At 39.4% G+C, this 25,008-nt stretch overlaps 2 protein-coding genes across 8 annotated transcripts; both read left to right on the top strand.

The window, feature by feature from the left end:
* The first annotated feature begins 191 nt into the window (after window positions 1-191).
* Window positions 192-2,051, top strand: LOC143180683 (uncharacterized). Its single transcript, XM_076380577.1, has 2 exons — window positions 192-1,150; window positions 1,282-2,051. The coding sequence occupies exon 1, from the start codon at window positions 582-584 to the stop codon at window positions 957-959; it is 378 nt and encodes a 125-aa protein (XP_076236692.1). The 5' UTR covers window positions 192-581; the 3' UTR covers window positions 960-1,150; window positions 1,282-2,051.
* A 9,054-nt stretch (window positions 2,052-11,105) lies between these two features.
* On the top strand, window positions 11,106-23,277 carry Cic (Putative transcription factor capicua). 7 transcript variants are annotated; one of them, XM_076381571.1, is made up of 21 exons: window positions 11,106-11,229; window positions 13,409-13,797; window positions 14,053-14,611; window positions 14,802-15,062; window positions 15,344-15,455; window positions 15,545-15,751; window positions 15,825-15,937; window positions 16,009-16,874; window positions 16,962-17,175; window positions 17,510-17,590; window positions 18,555-18,838; window positions 18,922-19,335; window positions 19,519-19,816; window positions 19,894-20,210; window positions 20,960-21,026; window positions 21,150-21,359; window positions 21,467-21,733; window positions 21,813-22,011; window positions 22,089-22,306; window positions 22,391-22,870; window positions 22,942-23,277. In XM_076381571.1, the coding sequence occupies exons 2-21, from the start codon at window positions 13,429-13,431 to the stop codon at window positions 23,010-23,012; spliced, it is 5,607 nt and encodes a 1,868-aa protein (XP_076237686.1). In that variant the 5' UTR covers window positions 11,106-11,229; window positions 13,409-13,428; the 3' UTR covers window positions 23,013-23,277. The 7 variants fall into 7 exon arrangements, with proteins under 7 accessions (XP_076237686.1, XP_076237685.1, XP_076237682.1 ...); XM_076381570.1 differs by having other exon boundaries at window positions 20,957-21,026; XM_076381567.1 differs by having other exon boundaries at window positions 20,852-21,026.
* Window positions 23,278-25,008: the final 1,731 nt, after the last annotated feature.

The following is a 25,008-nucleotide window of genomic DNA, read 5'->3' as shown; positions in this document are numbered from 1 at the left end:
ATTTTCAGAACACAATTACCTATCTCCTGGCAAACAGTTTCTCACTCAAGTCCAAAAATCCAACTATAACCCGACACATGTTTATTCATGGAAAGGGAAATATTACCAACAATTTATTCGCGTGCTCGAGCAGCTCCCTAATATCAAACACATTCAGCCCGAAAATGACTCCCATCACACAAGATTTCAAAGCCTTCGCCCTGTCAGCCTCGCCCGCAATAAACTCAGCCGCTCTCATCCAAGGGACTATTCAAGCGACCGTTATTTCAAATAAAAAGCGTTCAGCCCCGAACAAACATCGCGTGCGTGCACCGTTCGGATCTCCTATCGTTAACAGCTCATTGACTCGCGCGTACACGTCACGGATCGCGTCTTTATCACGTGCCCCAAGGCCACCGAGGCGAACTTCAAAAAACCGACGGAGTGTGTGTTATCGTCTCGTATCTCTGGCATAATAGTAGCCAAGAGAAGTAAAAGACTCGGAAGAAGAAGAAGAAGAAAAAACAGAGCAAAGGACAGAGGGACTCGAAGAAGAAACGAGATTGTGGATGTTACAGTAAAGACAATCGCGGGGAGAGACCATGCAACGCGATATCAGCCGAGAAAAGCAGGTGTTTCGGAAGACCGAGATAGGGATGCGCAACAATAGCGCAGGGAAAGGACTAGACGGACAATTGTCGTCCGAGGGTGTGTCCCCCGCCTTTTCTACCTGCCACTACGAGTGGTACCATCATCGTCTGTCTGATTTATGCCCGAAAACTGGCCGGAGGGAGGGAGGGTACGCTGGGTCCCAACCACTTTGCTCTTGCGTCCCATTGTGGCGAGGTGCCTCGTGGAACGCCAGAGACACTGGGCCCCAAGAGCCTCGTATACAATATTCGCGCGACGATTTGCCTCCTTTCATTCAGGCCATTCACCATAGAGAGAGTACAGAAAGGAAAGGTACACGAAGAGGGTGAAAGACAGAGAGAGAGAGTGGAACGATCGATGAAGGGCGAACGAAGGAGGAAGAGAAGGAAGGAAGGAAGAAGGGGGGCCACAGGTATCGGTTACAAGTTGTTAAGGCCCGTTAAAAGGAAAGCTCCTCGAGGGCTTAGAGTGAACGACGGGATCCGCGGGTGGTATACGCTCCGACGGTGATGGTCGAGAGGTATCATCCACTGTTTTCTTTTTTCACGCGTAATTCGTGTAGCCGATACGACGCGCCGGCCTTTCAAAGGCCATCCCTCGTCGACTGCGCTCTAAAGTCAGGAAACTAATACCCTGGCTATAATACCCCAGGACCGACGGGACGCCGCGTTACCGAGTACTCGAGGCTTGAATGGCACCTGCACACGATGCTGTTTCCGGGAGAGACGGGAAAGTATCGGTTGCAGCCTCGACATTTTCACCCCCCTGGGGACACCATGGTGTATTTCAGCGGTGTGACGTTATGCCTGGCGTCGTAATCGCTGATGCGCCTGGCTACTAGGGCTACGGAGACGACGATGACACTTGTCGATGGCTGGGACTTTATGGTTGAGCATCTGGGAAGTAATTAACATGCTACTGTGATAGGTTGAGGACGGACTTGTGCTATACTGTATTTTATTTAGTTTCTTTTTCGTGGGTTTGCTCAGGAGTAAAGTATGCAAAGTTGGCGAATCGATCGTTTTTTGTCTAGATATTAGACTGAATACATTTTGATTATAAGCAGACTCTTAAATAATTTCTGTAAATATTCACTACTTGTAGAAGTAAGTAAATTAATATAGAGGTATATTACTTACAAGACAAACTAGCAGTCTCAGAATTAAGGGTAACATAGACACTATTGTTTAATCCTATAGCTACTAAAGTTGTGAGAGCACAACCTGGGAAAGTGGTTATTTAATTATTAGAGGTGTATAGTGTAAAGACGTCAATTAGAGCAAGATTTAATAGCAGCGACTAACACAGGTGAATTTCACCCCTTGAATACTATGTATACATAAACTCTCATCCTTGCTATTCAGACATTGCTTTACTTTCCTGTTGTAGTATGTACAATGCGATAGAACGTTGCACAGTAATTAAATATAATATAGAACTATGGAATAGCACATAAAAATAGTTGTCTATGAATAAACAAGCTTGCAATGTTTAATTAAGAATGAAACGACCATTCCAAGGTTTTTGTAGTAATTTCCATGCACTTATTGTTAGTTCAGTGATTAATAATTAGCCAGCTGAAACTCGATGTTTATTATTCATTATACCATTAACGTGCTCGTAACCATTGAGAATATTCTTCCTTCATTTATAGTTCATAACTATCTTTAAAACAAACTAGCAAAATAGTTTCACTTCTTTACTGATCCCAATCAAGTACTCGTTACTTCAATTTCATAGATCCTTTATTTCGAGCACAAATTCAAAATTACACGGTCACTGCAACACGATAATTATTCCTGCAAAAGCGAAAATATGTCAAGGAGACCCGAAAATCTCATCAGTATTAAATTATTTACAGAACGATCACGATCGATACCGTGTTTTGTATAACATCGGCATACCTCGATGCTAATTTATACGCTGCAATGATTCATTACAGCCTCGAGTTACAAATCGCGAGGGAAAAAAAAAAGTTATCTGGTCAGACAAGATTATCCGAGTCTCCAAACACGCCTAATCTGTCGGGTTCGTTGAAACCATGAATATTATAATAGGCAACGCAGTGACTAAAGTTTACATTGTCGAGCGTTACGCTGCCACTTCTTATTTGCATTACTGGTAATTATTAGGAAACACGTCGAGGAGGGAACGCGAAACGGTTCTAAGTTAGAAAGCGGCTCGCGAACGCGTGCTAGAAATTGATTAATTCCCGTTTCGATGGTATAACGTTATGATCGCGATAAATTCGAGTGGAAACGAAGTCTTTCTTCGTCATTCCGTCTCTTCTTCTCTCTTTTTCTTTCCGCAAAACGAGCCGCGCGCGAGCGTTGTTGCTGCGCACAGTGGGAAAGCGGACCGCTAATAAAGACGTTGCGCAAACAACTTTTTGCATAATACGGCGCATATATCGCGTGGGCATTCGTGTTACAACTGCATTCGGATTTCCACGTGCTATAGTACGGTCGTGTTGTAACCCTCCTCGTACTTTTCGAATTTCCACAATCTCGCGATCCACATCTGAACCGATTACCACAGAGCCCACTCGACTCGATTTCATCCATTGTACATCGTAGAGGTTTACGACGCGCGCGATTACCCCGCTCGTTCTAATTTATATGCTCCCCCTTCTTTTCGTTCATTAATGAAGATTACATCATTATCACCGAAATGCTCGGGCACGTAACGCTCCGCGATAAAGGATTACGCAACGTGTCCGTACGAAATCGAATACTTTCTACCTGGACGATGTTTGGATATTCAAGGGGGTTGAAAGGGGATTAATCGTATTTTTCATTCAGTCTTCTGGGTGTTCAAGACTGGAAGAACAGAAAAGTAAACTCATGTCGATTTAATCCAGGTGTATATTTCTGTTACTTATTCCATCTTAAAAATTTCGTATTACCATAGTTATTCTATTAATTTTCGGTTTATCTCATTCGGTTTATCTAGTATCAGCAGCTTGAAATTTGTGAAAATGATACTACAGGTATAATTAATTGAAAGAACGTGAGGTGATTTGAGCACGTGAGTTCAGGCGCTAGTGTTTGAATGTTTTATTAATCATCCTTTGTGGCTGGTAGAGAGTCGTTGCGGTAAACGGGTAAAAGGGGATAACTAAATTCTGCCGCGATGTTCAAGGTGTTTAAACAATAGTGTTTCCTCACGTGTTCTTATTACCCCCGATTCTACCGCAATGAAAGTATAAGTTCACAAAGATACCACGATGCATGTAGCATTATATCACAATAAGTTCTGACACATAAAGCGTAAAAGAGACAGGAGATCGTTTTTCCTCAAAATGGGAAAAGTTTCTCCTATATTTTCTAAGTTGATCTTCAATTTTCTTATAAAAGATAGATACCCTCCCATGATAAATATTCAAGAAAATTAATTCTATTAGGGTGAGTTATAATGAAGGGTCTACCTAGTTGCCCAAGAATTTTATGCAAGTGGAATTGACAAGTTGCTTGAAAAATGATAAGTTGTTAATACTGACAGCGAATGCGATTTAACTGTAAGTCTAATGTAACACATTTTATCAACAAACAAATTTCATTTTAAGAAGCAAAGCTTGTTCATGGCTCAACCCAATATTTTTTTATTTTATCATCGTGAAGGTCGGCCGAATGCTCTGATATAATGCTTTGGAACAAAGATACGTCTTGAATTCGATTACGGAAACTTAATTCATCGCAAGTGTTTTTCATCGCTCCTCGTGTGTCGTGCACTCTAATTCGATTAGACCTGTATTATCGGAGCCAGATGTTTTTCGATCAGTATTAGGGTTACTTCGACCCTCGGTCACCTTTACTAAAGAAGTCTCCTGTTTTGACAATATCGAGTGACTAGTAACGCGACACGCCTATCATATCGACGTAAACAAGCATATCCGAAAGAGAAATGGCTAAAAGCTATTTACGCTGTGTTCCCTGCCTGTCTGTTTTAGTTTCGCGCTCCGTCCCCTCGAAAATACAGCCCAGAGAGCGAAAGATTTGCACGTTTTCGACGTACGTCGATATGAAAACGTTTCGATGAGAGCCTTCTCACCTGGACTTCACATATAAGGAGTTGAACAAATATTTGTATACCCAGTTTGCATATAATAATCACTCGTCACTTATTCATTTTCTTCCATTATTTTTTTTTTTACACAGCGTCGAGTATTTTAAATAGAAACTTCACTTTTATGTCCAACAGTCTAGTATACGACTTTTCTATGTAATAAAATTGCATGTAAAACTATTTACTATTTCGACTCGTAAATTGTTCCCATTTGTAGAACGACCCTCGAAGCGGTTGATTGAATAATTTAGTTGCATTAATGCGTCACGAGAAGTTGTTTTCATCCATTTCATTTGAAGCACTCGTTTCACGGTATACGTGCGGCTATTTTACAGTAGCATGACCGTACAACAATTAGAAACCTACTTTTATCATATTACTCACGCGCGATGACTCATTTCTACCTTGATGGTAGCAGGTTAATCTCGACGACACGCTCGTCGCATCGCTGTATCACGAATTCGCGGGTTTACCGTATAAAGCCGCTGTTTAACTTGTTAACCGAGACGAGGTGACTCGCCATTTGGGAATGCACCAGCGTTCGATGAGAGAAATTAATTCGTTGAGAGAGGTTGATAACTGCGCTCACGAATGGAGTAATGACAAGATTGTAATTGCATGGCTCTTGTAGTGGATGAAATTAATTCGTTTGTAGTCAGTTTTGGTAATGGGTGTTGTAGGGCCTCAGAAGTGAAATTGATTGAGTAGAGTGAGACAGAGAAATTTTGTGATATTGGAAATACCTACACGATGAAAAATTAATTAACATGATTTATGAATTACATTAAGTATTATTTAGAGGGCCATGCAGTTAAAAATTTAGAAAAAATGAAGTCGACCAAATTTGTAGAAACTATTTTTTTTATCGTTCTAATTTATTTTGTTTAATTGCTATAAACTACTTGTCACTTGATACACTTCGCATACTTCCATTTAAAATAGCACTCAATAATAGCATAAAACACAATGGGAGGTGAGATACGCTTGATTCGTAGTTAAGATAAAATACTGAAGCTCTTATTAAACGATAAACTGCTATCACAAAGATTGAACCTTCCATAATTTTTTGCTTTTCAAAATGAGATACAACAGTACAAATACCCTCAGTGTACGTTTTATTGCTAATCGTGAATGGGAAGCGTCGTATTTACTGGAATGCTTATCAATGGTTATACAGATAACATCTTAACTTGTTATGTTAATAAGTAACGATAAGCAAATTTCACAAGTTTGTTTGTTAATCATTAAATGTCACAAACGATGAATTGCAATTCAATACGCATGATAGAAATTCATACATTTATTTAATAACCATAAGCTTTCTTATAAAACAAGTATATTCAAGGAAAACCTTTATTCCACATTTTTTTCTATATCATTAATAGGAAACTATGTTCGACTAAGTGCAACATTGATTCACTCACCGAACGTATACCAAAGAATTTATTCAATACATAATATCTATTATGAATACGTATATTCAGCCCACACCGAATTCCCCAGAACCAACTCCTCAAAATCCAGTAAGAAAAAGATCCCAAATTAATTTCATTAGAAGGTAAATCGATCCAAGCAAAGATAAGCTACAATTTCGGCGCTCCGCTCGGACACGGTTTCCCATCTTCTGGGGGCGTCACGTAACAGGTTTTGAATTTCGTCCGGGTACACATGTAGACATTCGACCACCCTCGCGTACCTGTAAACGCCGTCCAACACAACAGCGTGCCCCCGACGAAGAAAGATACTCGCCGAAGACTCGATAGAGAAAGAGGGAGTGGGAGAAAGAGAGAGAAACGATCGCGTGGGAGGAGGTAGCCGAGGTGGTGCGAGAAGGAGAAGGAGAGTCGACCGGTCGACACGACACAATGGCGGAGAGTGTTTCGGAGCAGAGGCAGGCCAGGCAACGTGAGTCAGCCTCGTGGTAGGGAGTAGCGTCGGAGGTTAGTGCATTCCCCCTTAGTCCTTTACCCACACTACCATCCGCGGGAGCGTTGTTTTCCTCGGAGGAGCCCGGGCCACGAGGCGAACTCTCGGGGCTCAGTGTCAGTGCAGCGATCGCGTCGAAGGTGGTAGGACGCGGAGAAGCGTGCTCTAACGTCATCTCTCTCTCTCTCTCTCTTTCTTTCTTTTTCTCTCTTATCCTCCCCCTCCCCTCGATCCCCTATCCCTCTGGCCCCTTTGTTTACCGTCTCGCTCGTCCGCGAGATAAGAACGCGATGCACGCGCGCGCCGTCCTTCTCCCGCCGCGAGCGTCACGCCTCTCACCCCTTTCGCCCACCCCTCGATCCTCTTCCTCTTCGTCGTCGTTTCCCCGATGATTCGGTGCCGCGAGACGACGATCCTCGGGTAGACGCACCACCGCTGTGCGCGATTTCCGATCGACCTTGTCTCTCACCTCGCCTCGAAACTTTCCTGTCGAGCTCTCATCGCTCGTTTGTTTCTCTTCTTCGCGAGTGCGTCTCCGCTGCGCGTGTGCCTCTTCGTGTGTGCTCTGTGCTCTGCGCGCCTCGGCGCCTCTCTGTGCACGCACACGCGCGACACTCACGTGCGCGTAGGCGTCTCTCTGTGGACAGTGTTTCGTCGTTACGAGTGCTGCGTTTGCTATTAGCGAAATTGTATTTGCTGGGGAAATTATTCAGAGCGAGTTTCACGTGTCATGATGTTTGAGGAGGGTCGGAGTGATATTGTAAGTAGTAGTCGAGTTTGGAACTGTTTTGGGGGACGCGAGAAGGGTTTCGATGGCAAGTGTGAGGTTTGAGATGCAACTAATGGAGATTAGAAAGTTTTGGAACTCGCCACTTGGAGATTTGTGATTTTGTCTCGATAGTGTCCCTCTAGAAGGGACAGTCGAGCGCAGAGGGGTATGTTTCTTATACAGGGCGTCCCAGAACTGGTGTTCTTACCCCACGACTTCTTCCAGTACCTAAACCTCTAAAACTGTACTTTCGTACACTTGTAAACAATTGAAGAAGATAATAGAGACCAGAAGATATGCAACTGCAGTCCCCAAGGGTCCCAAATCTTGTCAAAATTTACATTATCGTATTTCTTAAAAGCACCGATTCAGTTCACTCCCTCACTCTACACTTTGCTCATTTGCTGAATGACTAAACTCCATAAAACAGAACTGTTCACATTTATCTGAAGCATAAAAAATAAAGCATGAATCCAGAGGTTTGGTACTAAAATTTAGTAAAAAATTGAGAAGCAGAGGGAATCGCTTTAACCTGTGAGCGACTCATCAAGGAAACTGTCTCCCGTGACCCGTGTGCGTGCGCGCTCCGGCACCTCTCGTTTCTCAGTGCGTGATTCGTGTTGGCGTCGGTGGCGGCGGCGGCGGCAACTAAGTGCCTGTTGACTTACTCGCGTTAGTCGCCCCTGGAATCTTCGTCGGTGCTGGCACGGAAGTGAGAGCCGACCGAGAGCCGATCGTTTCTCTCGCCGCGCCTCCGAAAGAAACTCGACGTGTGTGTCTCCTGCGCAGTGGCGCGCGATCGCCGATCTCTTGAATAGGTTATGTCGCGCGTGCCAATCTCCTCTCGCGCTCCTCGACACGACGCGGCACACACGTGAATCGGTGCTCGTGTACGAGGCCCCGTGTCGCTTACTGTGTTCCTTTTTTTTCCCTCGCTTTTCGCCGACGATCGATCCCAGCGAGAGTTCGATCGCGAAGGTCGACATAAGGGGACACGTCCGTGAGATTTTTCGACGCCTCGAAGCTGTTCTGAGAGACTTCTGGAGGACGTACCGAGAGAAGGTGATACAGTGTTTCCTCATATTAGCCATGTTACGGTTGCTATGGTTTCAAATTCTCATCTGTGTATCATTCTTTGTGTAGCCAGAGTGGAATAGCCATCAGTTGACCTCAAAAAATGTGTTTCACTTTATAATTGCCTGTATCGAAGAATCTATTGAACGAGTGATCGTAGCGGGAGCTGAGTCACGGCAAAAATGCGAGCGATTTGGTTTCTGGTGTCCAGTGTTTCACAGAGTGGCTGGCGTTTCGATTCTCTGTTTGCGCAATTATCGTTGAGTCTCCTAAAGCGCTAACGCACGAGGTTCGTTGGCTTCTTTACTCCGGCGCGTACGTTGTCGCGTATCGGCGCGTTAATGAGTCTGATCGACGGGGAAATATTGACGGGGAATTTGTGTGTAACTGCATCGTATCGAGGCTGCTTAATTGAACAGTTCTGGTGAAGCGTAATCTTTGGTATTTGTATGGAGCAGAAATGAATCTAATGTTGGTCGTATAGAGCGTTAAGTCTTCTAGAGTTTTTATTGGTATTTGTAGTTTATTGACCTCGCGAGTGCCTTGGACGCACGCGTGTAGGTGATCGGTTATCCTCGTGCGTTGAACGCCTATAGGCGGCGAATATGGTTAAGAGATATGGTTAGGGAATTTCTGCAATGATTGCATGTTAAATTGGAAACAGAAAGTTACATTGTGTTTCAGTATTTACATGTTGTAAGTTCATCGCTAGCTCTAGTACTTCTTAGAGCTTCTGTTTTTCTGAGTATCAGTGGCAAGACAAATTTATGAGACGACTTAATTTTAACTAATCGCAGGCCTCGTAACGAATTATCTGATTATAACAAATAATGACTGTATCGCTCATTACGTGTTACAGACTATAGATACGTGTATACGATAACGCAATTGCAAATAAGTTGCATACACAACGGCATAAATTATTAAACAGTGTATGCAATATAATCGTAATCTGTGAATGGATTTCAGAATCTGTGAGATTTTGTAACTGGACTGTGAATGCTTATGTAAATCTATCTTCACAGACTGATTTAGAAGATATACTTCAAATACTATCAAATATTTAACTTTTGATATTTTGCATATTTTTGCGTATTGTGTGGTTTCTGTTCTTTTTGGCATACTGCAATAATAATGCATAATGATCTGTGTAGTATAAATTACGAAATTTCTTTTCTTATTTTTGGCACTTTGTTTCCTCTATTTTATTAGTCAGACGTGAAAAGGAAGTTGTAAAAACATTTACGAAGAATGCGATCAACAGTTGTTTCATAATCTCCGCGGCCGTTTTGTAACGGCACGCGTAAAATTTGATTATACAAATTGAATACCTCTCGACCGCGTGTCCTTGTTCGACGCATCGAATCGACTCATCGATTGTTCGACGAGTAAATTTCGTTTGTTTTTGGCGCGGCTCGCCCTTGCGAACCGGTTTTTAATTTGCAGCGATTCATTACTCTCATACGCACGCGCGATGATGGTGATGACGATGATTGACTCTACAAGCCATTGATTAAAAAGAGGGAGGGGTCGAGATACATTTTACAGTTCCAGGGCGATTTTTCTGTAATTCTTTTTAATTACTCCATAACGGAGCTGAAATACTCATATTTCGATGGAAATATTTCACTTTGAATATCAATTATCAGTTGTCAGTTATTCCCAAATTAAGTGTAACGATTGAACTGTTCTACAAAGTTCTATTTTAAGAGCTTTTATACCTATTCCCGAAGTCAATATCTAGTTATTAAACGTAGAACAAAAAATTTTTGAATAAGAACATAAAAGAAATAGTGTCGTAGATACGAAAACTTGCATGACACACGGGTTTTAATTAATATTTGTTACATTATTCATACACTGCATATGTGAAAGTAACAATTTTCTATCTCATGATCGTAGAAGCAAATGAAGTCTACCTTTTATGTTTTAATAAATGGAAGTCTGCATTCCCGCATAAAAAAAAACCAAAAAAAAAAAAAAAAACGTGGTATGCTGAGGATTTTTTCCCTCTACTATAGTAGCGAATATATCAAGCAACCATTATTCTGATGCAAGAGAACCGCAGTTAGAATCATCCCTCCTCGTTAAAGCGTCACAAAATGAATGACTCCGTATCGATCCCACTAATCACAGAAAATTGTTAGCACAAGAAAGTACCATTCGCTTCACAAATCCAAACGAAGGAGTAATTTAAAATTGAAACAATGCTCAGCCATTAGCGCAGCAAAAGAACGCTGGGCCAACCGGTCCTCCCATACTTCTGGGGACTATCGTGTTTCGTCGACGATAAGGGTAACCGATACCCGATCGAAGGGACTAAGAATAAAGCGATCGAAAAGTAAGGGACAGAGGCGATAGAATTCCCGCTAAGAAGCTCGCGTAATGAGCGGGCCAGGTCGTTCGTGAGAATCGGGAATTCGCAGAAAAGGCAGCCCTTGGGTGAACCGTGACCGAAACACGTTTCTGTTGTTGCAGGACATTGACTAGAGGTACAAGGCAATTAAGAAAGAAGGGAAAAGTGTTCGCCTGAGAGGAGAATTTTCGGAGGAGGATGCTCGGCAGTTGGGGCTGGGAAGAAGAATTGGAGTTGGGAGAGGGAACAGCAACCCCGTCGCAAGAGAGACAAAGACGAGAGAGCCCAGACTCGACGCATCCTGTCCCCGACAGCCGGGTGCTGAGGTATGCACCCAGCCGGTGTCACCACCCTCCCAGCTTCAGCTCGCCACATTTCAGCACACAGCCTCCTCTCGACTGTACAGACTGTAAGTATATACAGTGGATACTCGATTAACCCTTTCTTTCTCTATAAAGTCGTATAGCTACACATCGTTTTAATCGGTGAGTTGAAGAATACTGCAAGTCTAAAATTAATCACTTCCAAATAATCTCAAAATTGCGTGTAAAATGCTTGGAACTACACGTTGAAAGGTGTGGTTTTTGTTCTTCAGCTTACCGATTCAATTGAAGAAATAATAACGAAATAGAATAGGGACTTGAATGTTTCGGGAATGTTAGAATATTTTTATGAAGAGGTAAAAAAAGACAAAAATTAGCAGGGGTTGGCTTTATTATGAGCTCTTCAATTTTTTGTATCCAAATTGAGCTTGCTGGATGCAGTAACAATAAAGATACAGTAGAACAGAAATTGATATTTCAGCCCAGGCAATGGTCCTAGTAATAGAACAGTGTGCAGTATACTTTTTTAGAGTAATTAAATTCAGTCAACAGATTTTTAAATACATTCTATATCCTAAAAAATCTCTGTAGAAAATTTCAAAAAACTACACTTTATAGCACTTTATAAAATATTCTCTGCAATACTTCAGCCATTACGTGGATTTCAATTCAGTTCTCTTACTCACTACATTTTCTTTCACGCACGATATCATTACATTTGTCTGTCCATTGACGTAGCATTAAAATGCGATAATTGGTCAATGCAGTTTGACGTACTATTATACTCAGCCATAAAGTTTCGTGACTAATCACTGTCTTATCAAAAGAGTTCAAACTACAGCCTGCTAGAATTAGAATAAATTACTTTGTTTCATCTTTGTAAATGGCATGCAAAAATATCGTGTTCTATTGACATCATCTATGCGTGACCAGTCGCATTGATTCGACTGAATTCCTCTAGATTGCCTGCACAGTCGTGGTAAGATATTTTTAAGTCCATTTTACTCGGCTGGGAGAAATGTCTCTGAAACACTTTACATTGTATTTCTGTCACCCACGACACCTGACAGTAGGTTTGCTCGAATAGTGCCTAGTACAGGTGAGCTGGGCAACCCATTCATAGGCGATTTCGATATAGCATAGCGAGGATCAATTTTGCATGTGATTCAATATTTACCTTTGACTTCAAACTTCTTCCAAGAAAGATAATAGACTTCAATGAGCGTGACCCTGAAAGCAGGTTCTCGAAGCACCCGTTCCACAAACGCGTATTTTTCCTAGCTTGAGTCAAGGCTACTGGTTAATACAATTTATCTGTGATTGCCGTGGAGTATAGAGAATGCACGTTCACGATAATCATTAGGTATTAAAGCAAATAATACAGGCAGAGGTATCGTGCTGTTCTGCCATAAACGCATCATCGATGTGACTACATACATAATTACATGCAGTTGAAAGCGCGTAGGACTAATCCTAGTTGCTATCGATTGCATGCAATTGATCAGACCGATGATGCATTTGTGATAATACCACGCGATACTTTTCCTACAATTGTGAACAGAGTATAGCTGTACATTGCACGACACTTAAAAAAGGTATTCGCTGAATAATTTACTATAGTTTTCCTACAGTATCTTTATAGTACTTTATTACATAGTTCATAATCCTATGAAACTTCAAACCAATTATGCACGGTTTTACTACCTATCTGCTCTGGAATCTATTCATACACATACTTTGCTTGAAACTAATCCTCGTGTCCCAAACAGGCACTCTATCCTAATCATTTATCATTCACACCTGGCGTACGAGGAGTTCATTCACCTTCCTTCTTTCGTACATTTCTTTTTTCATTCTTTCGTATATTACAGATTATATCAAACCTCCAGGGTTCTTTCACCCCTTATCTTCTTTGTTCTTTCGCTCGCAAAAGTTTCGAATCGATTAGAGCACAACCCTCAGAAATAGACTTCTTTATTAAATATTTTAGGAAAAGAGTCGAGAATCGTTCTCCTTCTTTATTCGTTTATTGCACATTCACAGTTGTGAATCATTGACAAGAACTATTTTTTACCGGATTTAAGAAAGGGAAAATGAATTAAACAGGAAGAGTAATATTAAAATCTTTCTTTTTAATATAATCTTTGTATTTCACGAACATGTTGATTCACCCCTAAATATATTCAGAATTAAAACTATAAATGAAAACTTGCGTTCTCGTGGCAAGGGTGAGAATAGTAATAATGATATTCTTAATTGTTACAGAGCAGCGTGAGGTGGCCAAAATGCTGACTGCTCATTCAGAGATGCATGAGAAACGGGATCCCCTCGGAGGCGGACAATATGGGGCAGGCGGGGGTGGTGGCGGCACTTCGATCGAAGAAAAATCTATTCCGGAACAACCACCCCCGCCGCCGGCACCTCCACAGCGGGATCTGTCCGATCCAACGATCAGCGCTAAGAAACTTCCAAAGAAACGAAAGTTTGATCCATCGGAGCTCGAGGAGATGGACAAAACCAGCAATGTAACAAGCAATATAAACAATATGGTGAATATACGGGCGCCGAATATATCACTCGGTCAATCAGGTTTAGTTCAGCAATCAACCCTAGCAACTCGGCAATCTCCACAACACCAAGAATCCGATTATCAAGTACGTCTTGAATCATCAATATACGTGAATGATACTACGAGGATCTTTAAAGCCATCAATGTCACCAGAGATTTTTAGATTTCTAGTGGAGCATTAGAAAATATTACCATGTTTACAGTCCATTCAGAAGCGATGTTAATTCACTCCTAAGTTCAGTTTTAAGTTCCTCGTATCGTACGTCAGTGAAGCATTAAAAAGTATAATGTAATGCTCATGTATAAGGTACTTGACTAATAGTGTGTAATTATTTTTCAGGTATCTCCGGCACATTCGGTGGTAGTTTTACCACCTCAAAGTACAGCAGTGGATTACTCTATTCGGGATGAACCTTTACGTTCTCGTCCTCGGCCTGCTACTGTTGCTATTGATCTCAGTGAGTGGCGCGACCACAGAGTGTTAGCTTTAAGGGATTCATATTATTATCCGGGTGTTATTCGTAATGTTGTTCAAGGAGAGATTTACATAGAATTCGACGGGGAGAGAAAGCTAGTGCGTTATACTGACGTTTTGGGCGCGGGAAGGTACGATGTGATAGGCGACGCTAGCCCGTCCGTAGGGCAGGTGACTTTAGACGCGAAAGTTTGCATCAGGTGTCCAACGTCAAACAATCACATTGATAAAGTGTTTGTAAAGGGGACGGTGTGCAAGATTTTAACGAAGCCTAAGCGTTTTGTTGTTAAAATACCGAGGGAGGATGATCAGAGTGATAGTTATGTTGTGAAACGTGCGGATATTCGGTTAGTGCAGCCTCCATGGTGGGATGAACTGGAGGAGGGATTGGAAGACTGTGATTCTTCGAGGGTCGAAGGAATTGGTATGTTTAAGTCTATAGTCGTATTATAACAATTAACTCTTTTTGTGAGCAGATATATAACACGAAATGTAATTAGAAAAAGCACATATTTGATAAAGATTTATAAGAATTATATTAACAATGAGTTGATCTGTTTTACTAATTTATATTTTTATTTACTAATTTATAGCTACTGTTCTTTGACTTCCAGATCATGGCTATCGAAACTCTTCAGAAGCTCCAACAGCAGTGCCAATTTTGCAAATCCATCACACTACTCATCCATCTCATCCGTCAATTCATAGCGATACAGGTGGTTACTACAGAACGACTGGTACTAGTCCTCTCATGACCTTAGGCACCACTGCACATCCTACCAGCACAGCATTAAGCAACGGAAGTCGACCGTACGATGATTTAGAAAGCGAAGATGACTTAGATAGGGAAGATATTACATTCCCTTCGGATGCAGGTTAGATAAAATTTTGCTGCATAAACAAATTTCTACACCACAGAATATTTAAAACAGGGAAATCAGAGCCTTCTGTCAAACCTTATCAAACTTATCTACGACTTCCTTCCATCTGAATAATGATTTAAAATTATAGCTTTTATGAAAAATATTTTTTTTTCAATACTAGAAATAAGGCACATTGATTTGTTGATGAAGTAAACTGGAACACTCTGTAGTAAAATAGTAAGATATTAATGATAGTAATATAGTATAGTAATTCAGATGTATTTAACTGACAGATGCAAAATTGTCAGGAAGCAGTAAAAGGAGCAGCATGCAAAGTCGGGGAAGTACTAGTAGTTTAGTTGAACAACGCAGTATAACTCCTCGTTCTCAAGCAGCCACGCCCAGGTAAAACTATTATTAACTTCTATATGCATATTAATTTCAATTTTAAAAGGTACTAAAAGTGCATGTATCATTTATTCAATGCGAAATAGATCTCAGGCGGCAACGCCACATAGATATAAAAAAGGTGACGTAGTGGCTACACCAAGTGGAGTTAGGAAAAAATTCAATGGTAAACAATGGCGTCGACTCTGTAGCAAGGAAGGATGTTCCAAAGAAAGTCAGCGCAGAGGATATTGTTCTCGCCATCTTAGTTTGAAAGGATCGATTCTTAGAGGCCCAACAAACACGTTTCCTGGGTAAGAATATCTGCATTATTTAAGAAAAAGAGATTATCAATAAAATATACAACAATGTTGGTTTCTACAACAGTAAAATGGATGGCGAGGAAACGTCAAGAGATTCTGATACTTCTCCGAATTATGGAGACAGAAGAATTGCTGGACGATTTGATCAAGATGAAACTGAAGCTGCGAATATGCTTGGTAAGTTTTCTACCGTGTAACATTAAAACAATTCTTATAAACTTATTAACAAATTGTGCATTTGATTCTAGTGTCTTTGGGAAGTTCGCGATCAGCCACACCAGCTTTCTCATCACCAACAGGACAATCTTCCATATCTCCTTGTATCAACCAATCCCCAGTTCCGCCATTGGGTTTGAACCAGAACGTGTTTATGCCTATTTCGAGCCCCGCTCATCCTGCAACTCCATTGATTTCGCCTGGCGCGAAATGGAAGCATTCACCCACTCAATCCACTTTTCTTACTCAGTACCAACAACAGGTGATAAAGCCTGAACCTAATCGGGTGGTTAGATCAAATCGACCAGCACCGACAGCCCCTGTTCCCGCTAGTATAGGAACCAGTGTGATAAGAATCTCTCCCGTGAGTCGCGGCATACCTGGACCTAATTTAACCTTGTCATGGTCGGAGCAAAGCCCACCGCCACGACATCCCTCGGTTGTGACAACGATAGCTCAACAACAGCAAGGCATAATACTTCAGCACGCGCTCACGACGAACAATGGCTTTTCGAATCATTCTGAAATTCCTGAACAGAATCCGCAAATATTAAAACCGCCTCACTCGCCACACATGTCACTGTCTGCGCCAGCGCCACAGAATTTAACTCTGTTGCATAAACCGCTGGAACAGCCAGTTGATTATGCGCAACCACAAACGCAGAACCAACCGATTTATGTGATGCAGCATCAGCACGAAAAAAAGTATTTTGTGATAAAAAATAGTATGGACGTGTCTACAGCAGGTCATATAACTAATCAGGACGACAAATACAGACCAGGATTGATGAATCCTTTAGGTCAGCTTCCAACATCGCTACATCAAACGCAATGTCAGCCTCCACAGTCACCTGCTGTTTCATCCGTCCATATTGATAAATTGTCCGTTTTACAGCAAGTAAGTATTTTCAATTCAATTCTTTAAGATTGAATATTATAATATTCGACAGCCTAAATAAATGTCATAATGTAACATTGTTAACAGGCAACTAAAGTGGCTCATGGGTCCGCGCATATGGATATGCAAAGAAATCAACCACCACCCACCAGCGTCGTGATGACAACTACCACAGAGGCTTCGAATCCACCTACTCCAACAAGTGTCTTCCAACACGTGATCGTTCAACCTGGACATTTGGTACAGATTTCGAAAACTCAACCTCCTAGAGAAGAGAACTCAAAAAACAACGGAGTTTTGTGTATGTTTGAAGTCTATATCACATACTCCTCTTTTCATCACATCCTATTTATTTTTGTGTAGTTAAACATTTACATATAGATTTATGCGTAATAACTTGTATAAAATATTTTGATATAAACTATCGTTACATTCAGTGTAACTATTTAAATTGCTAATTTTCATGTTTTATCGTGGACTTTGGTGTTAGAGATTAACGAAAGAATTTATATTATGTTAAATGGATTTATTTCATGGGATGGTTAAATTAAATTTACCTTTTATTTAATCTCATCATTTTGCATTAATGTCATCGTAATACCAGTGAATTTGACTAAACGGTAAGGCTTTCACAGATGGCAGCCATGATGTTCCTCCTGCATACCAGCCCCATCCCCCATCATTACTGAACAATGCAGTGCGCAACTGGAAAAAAGGTTTGAGTTCTCACTGCCAAACAAAATGTATGACTGTTTTCATGTTTGTTGTAAAGTACATTGCCAATGGTACATAAATATGTATGTAGGAATGTTTTATATTTTTTAAGTGAATATGTCTTTTTAAGTGAATGTGTCTTAACTGCAGTAAATAAGTAAATCTATATAGATATTCACATTAAACGTACATCAAGCACATAATTTTAACACTGACATACTATTATTATATTTAGCATATTTTCCTCATGTATATTTTATAAAATAGAATAATTGCTTAATAGCTATGGGGATATATTTCTTTATAATGTATCAGTAACGTAGTCTACTTATTTCGCATATATTTATCTTTTATGCTTATTAAAGATTATCGAATGTCAGTCGGTGTAAACCACACAATATAGTAATTAAATCTATATAAAATATATTTATGATGTACATTTTAGTGATTTTGTACTTTTATAACTTCATAAAGCAACTTCATTTAATTTATTTTAAGTGGAATATTTACGAAACGTACAGAATGTACCATTGTCTATTTTATAACAAATGCAACTAATCAAGTTTTTGCTCATATATTCAATTATATGTTTCATATCATCATACTTTAATTAAAATACAAATCATATTAATGTTTAATGTTACTTTAATGTTGGGGAAGGGTGATTTCAGTGATTTGTTACTCTAATATTATAATTCACCGATGAATGAACAATTTACCATTTATATTTCATTCAAACTATACGGAAATTCATGTTAACATTTACAATGTATATTTTGTAATATTAATTACTTCATCTATTCAATTCATAATGCTGTTTCTATCGTACGCATTAACACACTTCTAGATGGTTATAGCAGCGACTTTAACTGAATAAATGATGAGGATGTTACTTTAATGACTGCTATTTCCATAGTCATTTTACTAACCACAGTCATCGCAACTAACCCACGAATTTCATTGCAGCTTTTTCCTGGCAGACGACAGTACTGGATCAGCCAGAAGTGAGTCCTCCGCCATCAGCGTTAAGTCCGCCTTTGAGCGCGCCTCCTATTCCGATAAGCATGAGCACACCTGGTGAAGACGGGCCTGGTCCAGGTCCAGATCCTATCACACCTGCTGAAGAGGAGGATGACGATGTCTTTGAAACGGAACCGACAACACCCGCAGAAGTTGAGGCTAATGCTAATAAAAGACGCAGTCAGTCCCTTAGTGCATTGCATTCCAAAGAGCCTCAGAGTCCGCTTAAAGTAAGTTTGGATCATTGTAAAAATTAATGTAGCACTTAAAAAAATAATTAAGAAAAAATATTCTATTTTGTGTAATTTTACAGACGAAGGATAATAGAATACGTCGACCGATGAACGCATTTATGATTTTTTCGAAACGACATCGTGCGGTGGTGCATCAGAGACATCCGAATCAGGATAATCGTACAGTGTCCAAGATATTAGGAGAGTGGTGGTATGCCTTAGGTCCAGAAGAGAAGCAAAAGTATCACGATCTTGCGTTAGAAGTGAAGGAAGCGCATTTCAAAGCACATCCAGATTGGAAGTGGTGTAACAAAGATAGGCGGAAATCTTCGACGACGAGCTTTAAAGGCAGTGAATCTCGGGGGAAATTGAACAGTACAGGAGAAGACACAGACATGGGACCACCGATAGACGACGTACCATTAACGCCAAGAGCTACCGACGAAATTACTGTTCCCGTTATTAAAGTCTACAATGAAGGCCTTAAGATGGAGGTAAAAATTTCTTTTAATTACTGATAGACTGCCGATTTTTATGCATTTAAAAAAATATGAAAAATACAGCGTAAATGTTCAGAAAAATGTGAAATAGCATGAAAATTCGCAGTCTACCGATGGTATGCAACCTCCAATTGCAATGACTAACATGTAAACTTTTGTACTGTCATTATTAATTAGTCGGAGACACGTCGGATAATGGAAATGCCTGTACCAGTCGAAAATACTGAATCTGACTTAAAACAAGATGAAGATGGTAATGTATCGGATGACGATCAGATGGTAATTTGCGAGGATCCACAACCTGAAATAGATTTGAAGTGCAAAGATAAGTTAACAGATAGTGATAATGATGTACAAGATGAGGACAATGAGAAGAAATGTTATTCGCAATCACGATTTTCGCCTGTGAGTGGTCAAAAGAGGGAAGCGATGAATGTGAAGCAGGAAGTTACTTGTAGGCCTAAACCTATAAAAGGTTTGTTCCTACACTTGATCGAAAATTATGTTTAGTGACATAGTATACTATGATAAAGTCTTTCTCCGTTTGTCTAGCACGAATACCTTCAACAGGTATAGAACCGACGACGAAATACCATCATACTTCCATGGATAAAGGAGGAACTGTGTCCGTTTTATCAAGCACGTATCCTTATCACAGTCCCGTCAATCCCACTGGAGTGTCAGGTTTCCAACCAACCGGCGGAGCATTCATAACCATGCCAATATCTCCAAAAGTTATTAAGCCAGAACCAGTAAAGAATGATCAACAGTACAGTGCTCAATACAGCAGCATGAGCAATCTGGTAGCAAGCATCCATGAAAACGGAAGAAATATGCCTAAGTTTACAGCTGCCCCAGTGTTACATTCTGTAAGTGTAAATGGATAATCGATACAATATTTCATAGTAACATACATACCGAAAACGACCAGTATGAGGTGGAAATGTAAACGACATTGAATGATATGATTGAATGGCGCATTGATTCGTTTTCTTGGTTGATTCCTTTTTAAGAAATCCCTTTTTGTTCAGGCATGTGTGAATACTATACGATTTAATATACATTAATTGAAGGAAAGATTACTGAAAATGTATTTACGCTATACTAAAGAAAGATTTCATTATGATTTGAGCCTTATTTCTTTCATCATTTCTCAGTTTTTAGTTTTACAAAAATTAGTATGTAATTGCTTTTTATGACTGTTTGAGAGTAAGGTATGAATAGTTACTATAATTTTGATTAATAATAATGTTCGAGTGCTATTCGCACGTGGCACGTGCCTACGTAACTTATTGACATATTAAAATCTTTCTCTTCTTTTTTTTCTTTCTTTGTATATACGTATATTAAAGCCTGAATTGAGGGAGCACTGGACTCTTACATTTCTTCTAAAATGGTTACACGTAAACACATGCGAATAAACTCAGCGATTATGTTACGAATTTAACAATACTCACAGTTTGGGTGAAAATCCATGATGGCTCTGTTTAAACAACAGCAGCCGTTGCAGTCCTTAGGCACTATTCTTCGCCCCCTTACTTCAGCTGTCCCTTATCAACCATCGTTCACTCTAACATTGCTCGATAACGATTTGGTGGCTGTTTCCAAACCGCAGCAGGGATCGCAGTACCTTGGTCCAACAGCGCCACATCCCCGGATGTATGGTTTTCCTATACCTATTTCTGGTAAGTTGGTACAAACAATAATTGTTTCTAATATTACGTGATTTTCATGTATTGTAAAACAGAGCAATCAAAAGGCAGTTAAAAGATAATACTATTTTATGAGTAAAAACATGTTATTTATAGGTGCAGATGCTGGCAACCGCAACATATCTTCACAAGGTTTAGTTTCCGGAAATAAAATGGAAACTCAAAGTGTTATCGTAAGCAAGCCTTACTCGGTTTCGACGACCTCCACTACGTCGACTTATCGAGGAATTGGTCATCCGATAGCACGTCTTGCAGAACCTGAGAAAAATGAGAATCAAGTAGGAACCAATCATGCTCAGTTTTATGGTGAGTTAGAGTTGGTGTACTAAGTAATTGTGGAGTATTCTTGTAGTTTTTACAATATAAATTTTCTAGATAACGAAACTAGAAATCGATCTGTTTTCTTTTTCTAGTAACTAATGTTAAACCTGACCAAGAAAGAAAGGATACAGTAAATATTCTTTTGCCCGCTACAAATGATAAACATAAACAGCCATCTACGCCACATACTCCTCACACACCTCTTAGCAATCATGGTAGTACTGAAATGTCTACAAATAAGTCATATTCCATGGATGAAGGCCAAAATAACGATATAGGTCCGAGTAAAGGCCCTTTTATGCTTGCTCCAACTCCAGCACAACTTGGTCGAGCACCATTACAAAGGAGACAATCAATGGGTATGCTTAACATAACTTTTGTTTTAATATAACTGGTTTTTACAAGTAACTTAATATGCATCTTATATTTCGTGTATAGCAATGCCTCCCACATCGAATGCAGGAGACCATGGGCCTTTGACGTCTCCGTATTGTGACAATCGTCAACAAACGAATCCATCTCAAGGAACAGACCAGATGCAGCAACAACAAAATTTCTCCGAATCTCATGCTTCGCCTTCACCATCCACCAAAAAAGGATCCTTCTTCAAGAAAAATGTTGAAGATGGAATGGACAGGTAATTAAACCACTACTTTCAATTTGTGATTATTTCTAAATACTCCAGCTTGTGTATTAATTAAGAACAAATTGCAGAGTTCTCGAACAAGTCAATTTCCAAGAAAAATTCTCGTCCTTACCGGAATTCAAACCAGAAGACATACAAAGTCCAAGTGCAATCACCATAAATACAGCAGGTTCGTCTGGTCATGGATCAGTGGTAACATCTGGCTTACATTCGTCAAATTTGCAATCATCGGTGCAAATGCAAACTTATCGGAAAAAATCTGCACAAGGACCTCATAGGCCTACAAGTAATTAGTTTAATAATTACTAAAAACATATATTTTTTAAATTTCTTCTTCTGTTTGACCAAAAATGTTATCTTTTTTTAATAGTGAATGAGGACGACATTGAATCTGATACATCAGTGTCTGCTACACCAAAATCAACCTCGAGTGTCAAGTTGACGGGAAATACATTTTTCGGTCCAGACTTTAACGTTGATGCATACAGAGCTAACAGTGAACTAGTAGGAGATGTCGATGCCAGTTCTCCTAGAACACCAAAGACCCCTGGAGGAGGCGGTGGAAACTCAGTTGGTATCGGTAGAAGCGATAACGAACGCGGCCATAGAAAAATGTTAGAGCAACGTCGACATCTTGTCATGCAATTGTTTCAAGAACATGGTTATTTTCCTTCGACTCAAGCTACCACCACATTTCAAGCTAAACACTCGGATATATTTCCTAATAAGACAAGTTTACAATTAAAGATCAGAGAAGTCAGGCAAAAATTGAAAGCTAACTCAACGCCAATGAGTGCTAACAGCCTGGTTAGTCCATTACCCGTTTCTGAATCTTCACCTAACGTGACTGGTAATTATTAAATATTACTGGAGATTATGTTACTAATAATTGTAGATATTTTATTAGTAATGTTCTCGTAGGACCATTGACTGCTCCTCCTACATCGATGGGAGCTCCACATTCACTGCCTGTAAGCAGTAGTGGTAGCTAGCACCCACGTGCCAACTGTGATACTATGCATCCCCTTACTCCACAGCACGAGTACATCATTATCCATTAAAAAGGAAAGTTTTTATTGGGAGAATTGTTGATGTACAAGTTTTTGCGAGTTATAAAGTGCTGCTGCAAGGCTTTAGTGCAATTCAAACTTTGATGTAATCTGGTGCAGGTAACTTAAGACAGGCATATCAAGGTGAGTTGATGTACACATATCAGTAAAACTTTTCATATTGTATATATAAAAAGCTGAGAAAATATTGAAAATGTTTCTCAAGATTGCTCTGACGTTGACTTAAATGTGTGTTCGAGTATCTGTGTTCTATCAGATAAATGATATGTAAAAACTGTAAAATGTTCGCGTTGTAAAGAATTTACCTGTATTTTAGCAACGATAAACGCTCATTAGTGAATTAGAGGCTCAACTTACAGGCTTAAATCACATATATTATTTGATAACAAAGTGAAAGAAAAAAACAAATAATATAATCACACGATACATGTTTCGAGATATGTAATTCGATAAAGAAAGGAAAACAAGAGCTTTCTTCTCTCAGAAGGAAAGACAATACTGTTCTGCATTCTAAATCCAAAGATGATTTATGAAAGGGTAACGAGAAAAATGCGGAAATTATTTTACTACATTATGAAGTCAAGATTCATAGTTGTACAATTCCGAATACGCGACCGATATCTGTACATCGAAACACCTTGGCAGGATTATGGAAGGCCTAAGCCATTGTTAAACATTGTTGAAAATATTATGAGATCCAGATAGAAAGAAAGAGAGAGAGAGAGAGAGAGAGAAAGTATGTGTGATAATAGGGAAGGAAGTTGTGAGCGTGTGTAGGTTACGTGTACATGGTCGGTGTGTTTGAAAGAAAGAGGAAGAGAAAAATCGTAATTAGAGAGTATTAGAATTAATGAAGCATTATAAAATGAAATCAGAGTTTATATACTTTAGTTATACTTTATATATATGATATAGATGAAAAAAGAAAACTATAGAATGAGAGAACTGCGATATAAACATTGCACAAAATTTATGTAATGCAGTCAGCAGATAATGTTTATTTTACTTGTAAATACTATGGCATGACTTGGAATGGGAGATATCCGGAGAGTTTAAACGATGCTGTGTCTAAAAAATTTTAAGACGGAAGCATTCTTTGGTGATTCATAGATTATAAAAAACAGTGGAGATAAAGAAAAAAATCGTGCCATTGTGCGGTGACAAACAAGGGAATGCATGCGTAATAAGCCCTTGATAGTAAAGAATTAATTAATTGTTAGACACCACTTGATATAGATGATATCTAATATGTTTCCAATATTCTCGAAAGTACTTATCTACTGTTTTTAAAGCTTTGCTCAAATTCAACGCATTCGTTCACATTTTATACAAATTTTAAAAATGGTCTGCCTATTTTTTTTTTTCTTTTTTTTGGCCAATCTAGCTGTAAGCGGTTTTATAGAGGCCGTAATTTTTTTTTACTTTTTTTTGGCCGTGACAAATTTTGTTTGTTTTATCTTTAGCGAGAAATTTGAACGTTGAATTTATTGAATATGTTGTTGTGATTTGAATTTTGTTACTATGCTTTTTTTAATGAAACTCTCGTTATTCATTATGCAAATTATATATTATATTCAATTTATTTTAACGTATTTTATTCATAAAATTATTATTTTTACGTTGCAGCAATTATTGGATTACGTCTTTCTGGTAAATGCGTTGAATTTCAGCAGGGATTGTTGAATTTGGCTGTAAAATAGAATATGTAATTAGTGATATGTTTATTAAAAAAAAAATGAAGCGCACCTTGAAAGGTTTAAAGTCTCGCGCCACGGCACGCAACTTGTAGTTAGGATAGGAAACAATGTCTATTCTACATATTTTGTAAATAGGAAGAAAAATACGATATACTAACTGAGTATATAATTATAAAGTTTAGGATACAGATCCGAAACGGTAGAGCATAGCACTGTAATTT

This window comes from Calliopsis andreniformis, chromosome 6 (genome assembly GCF_051401765.1).
Source record: "Calliopsis andreniformis isolate RMS-2024a chromosome 6, iyCalAndr_principal, whole genome shotgun sequence".
NCBI classification, from domain to species: domain Eukaryota; kingdom Metazoa; phylum Arthropoda; class Insecta; order Hymenoptera; family Andrenidae; genus Calliopsis; species Calliopsis andreniformis.
Note: the sequence above shows the minus strand (reverse complement) of the source record. Positions and strands in the feature narration are given on the sequence as shown.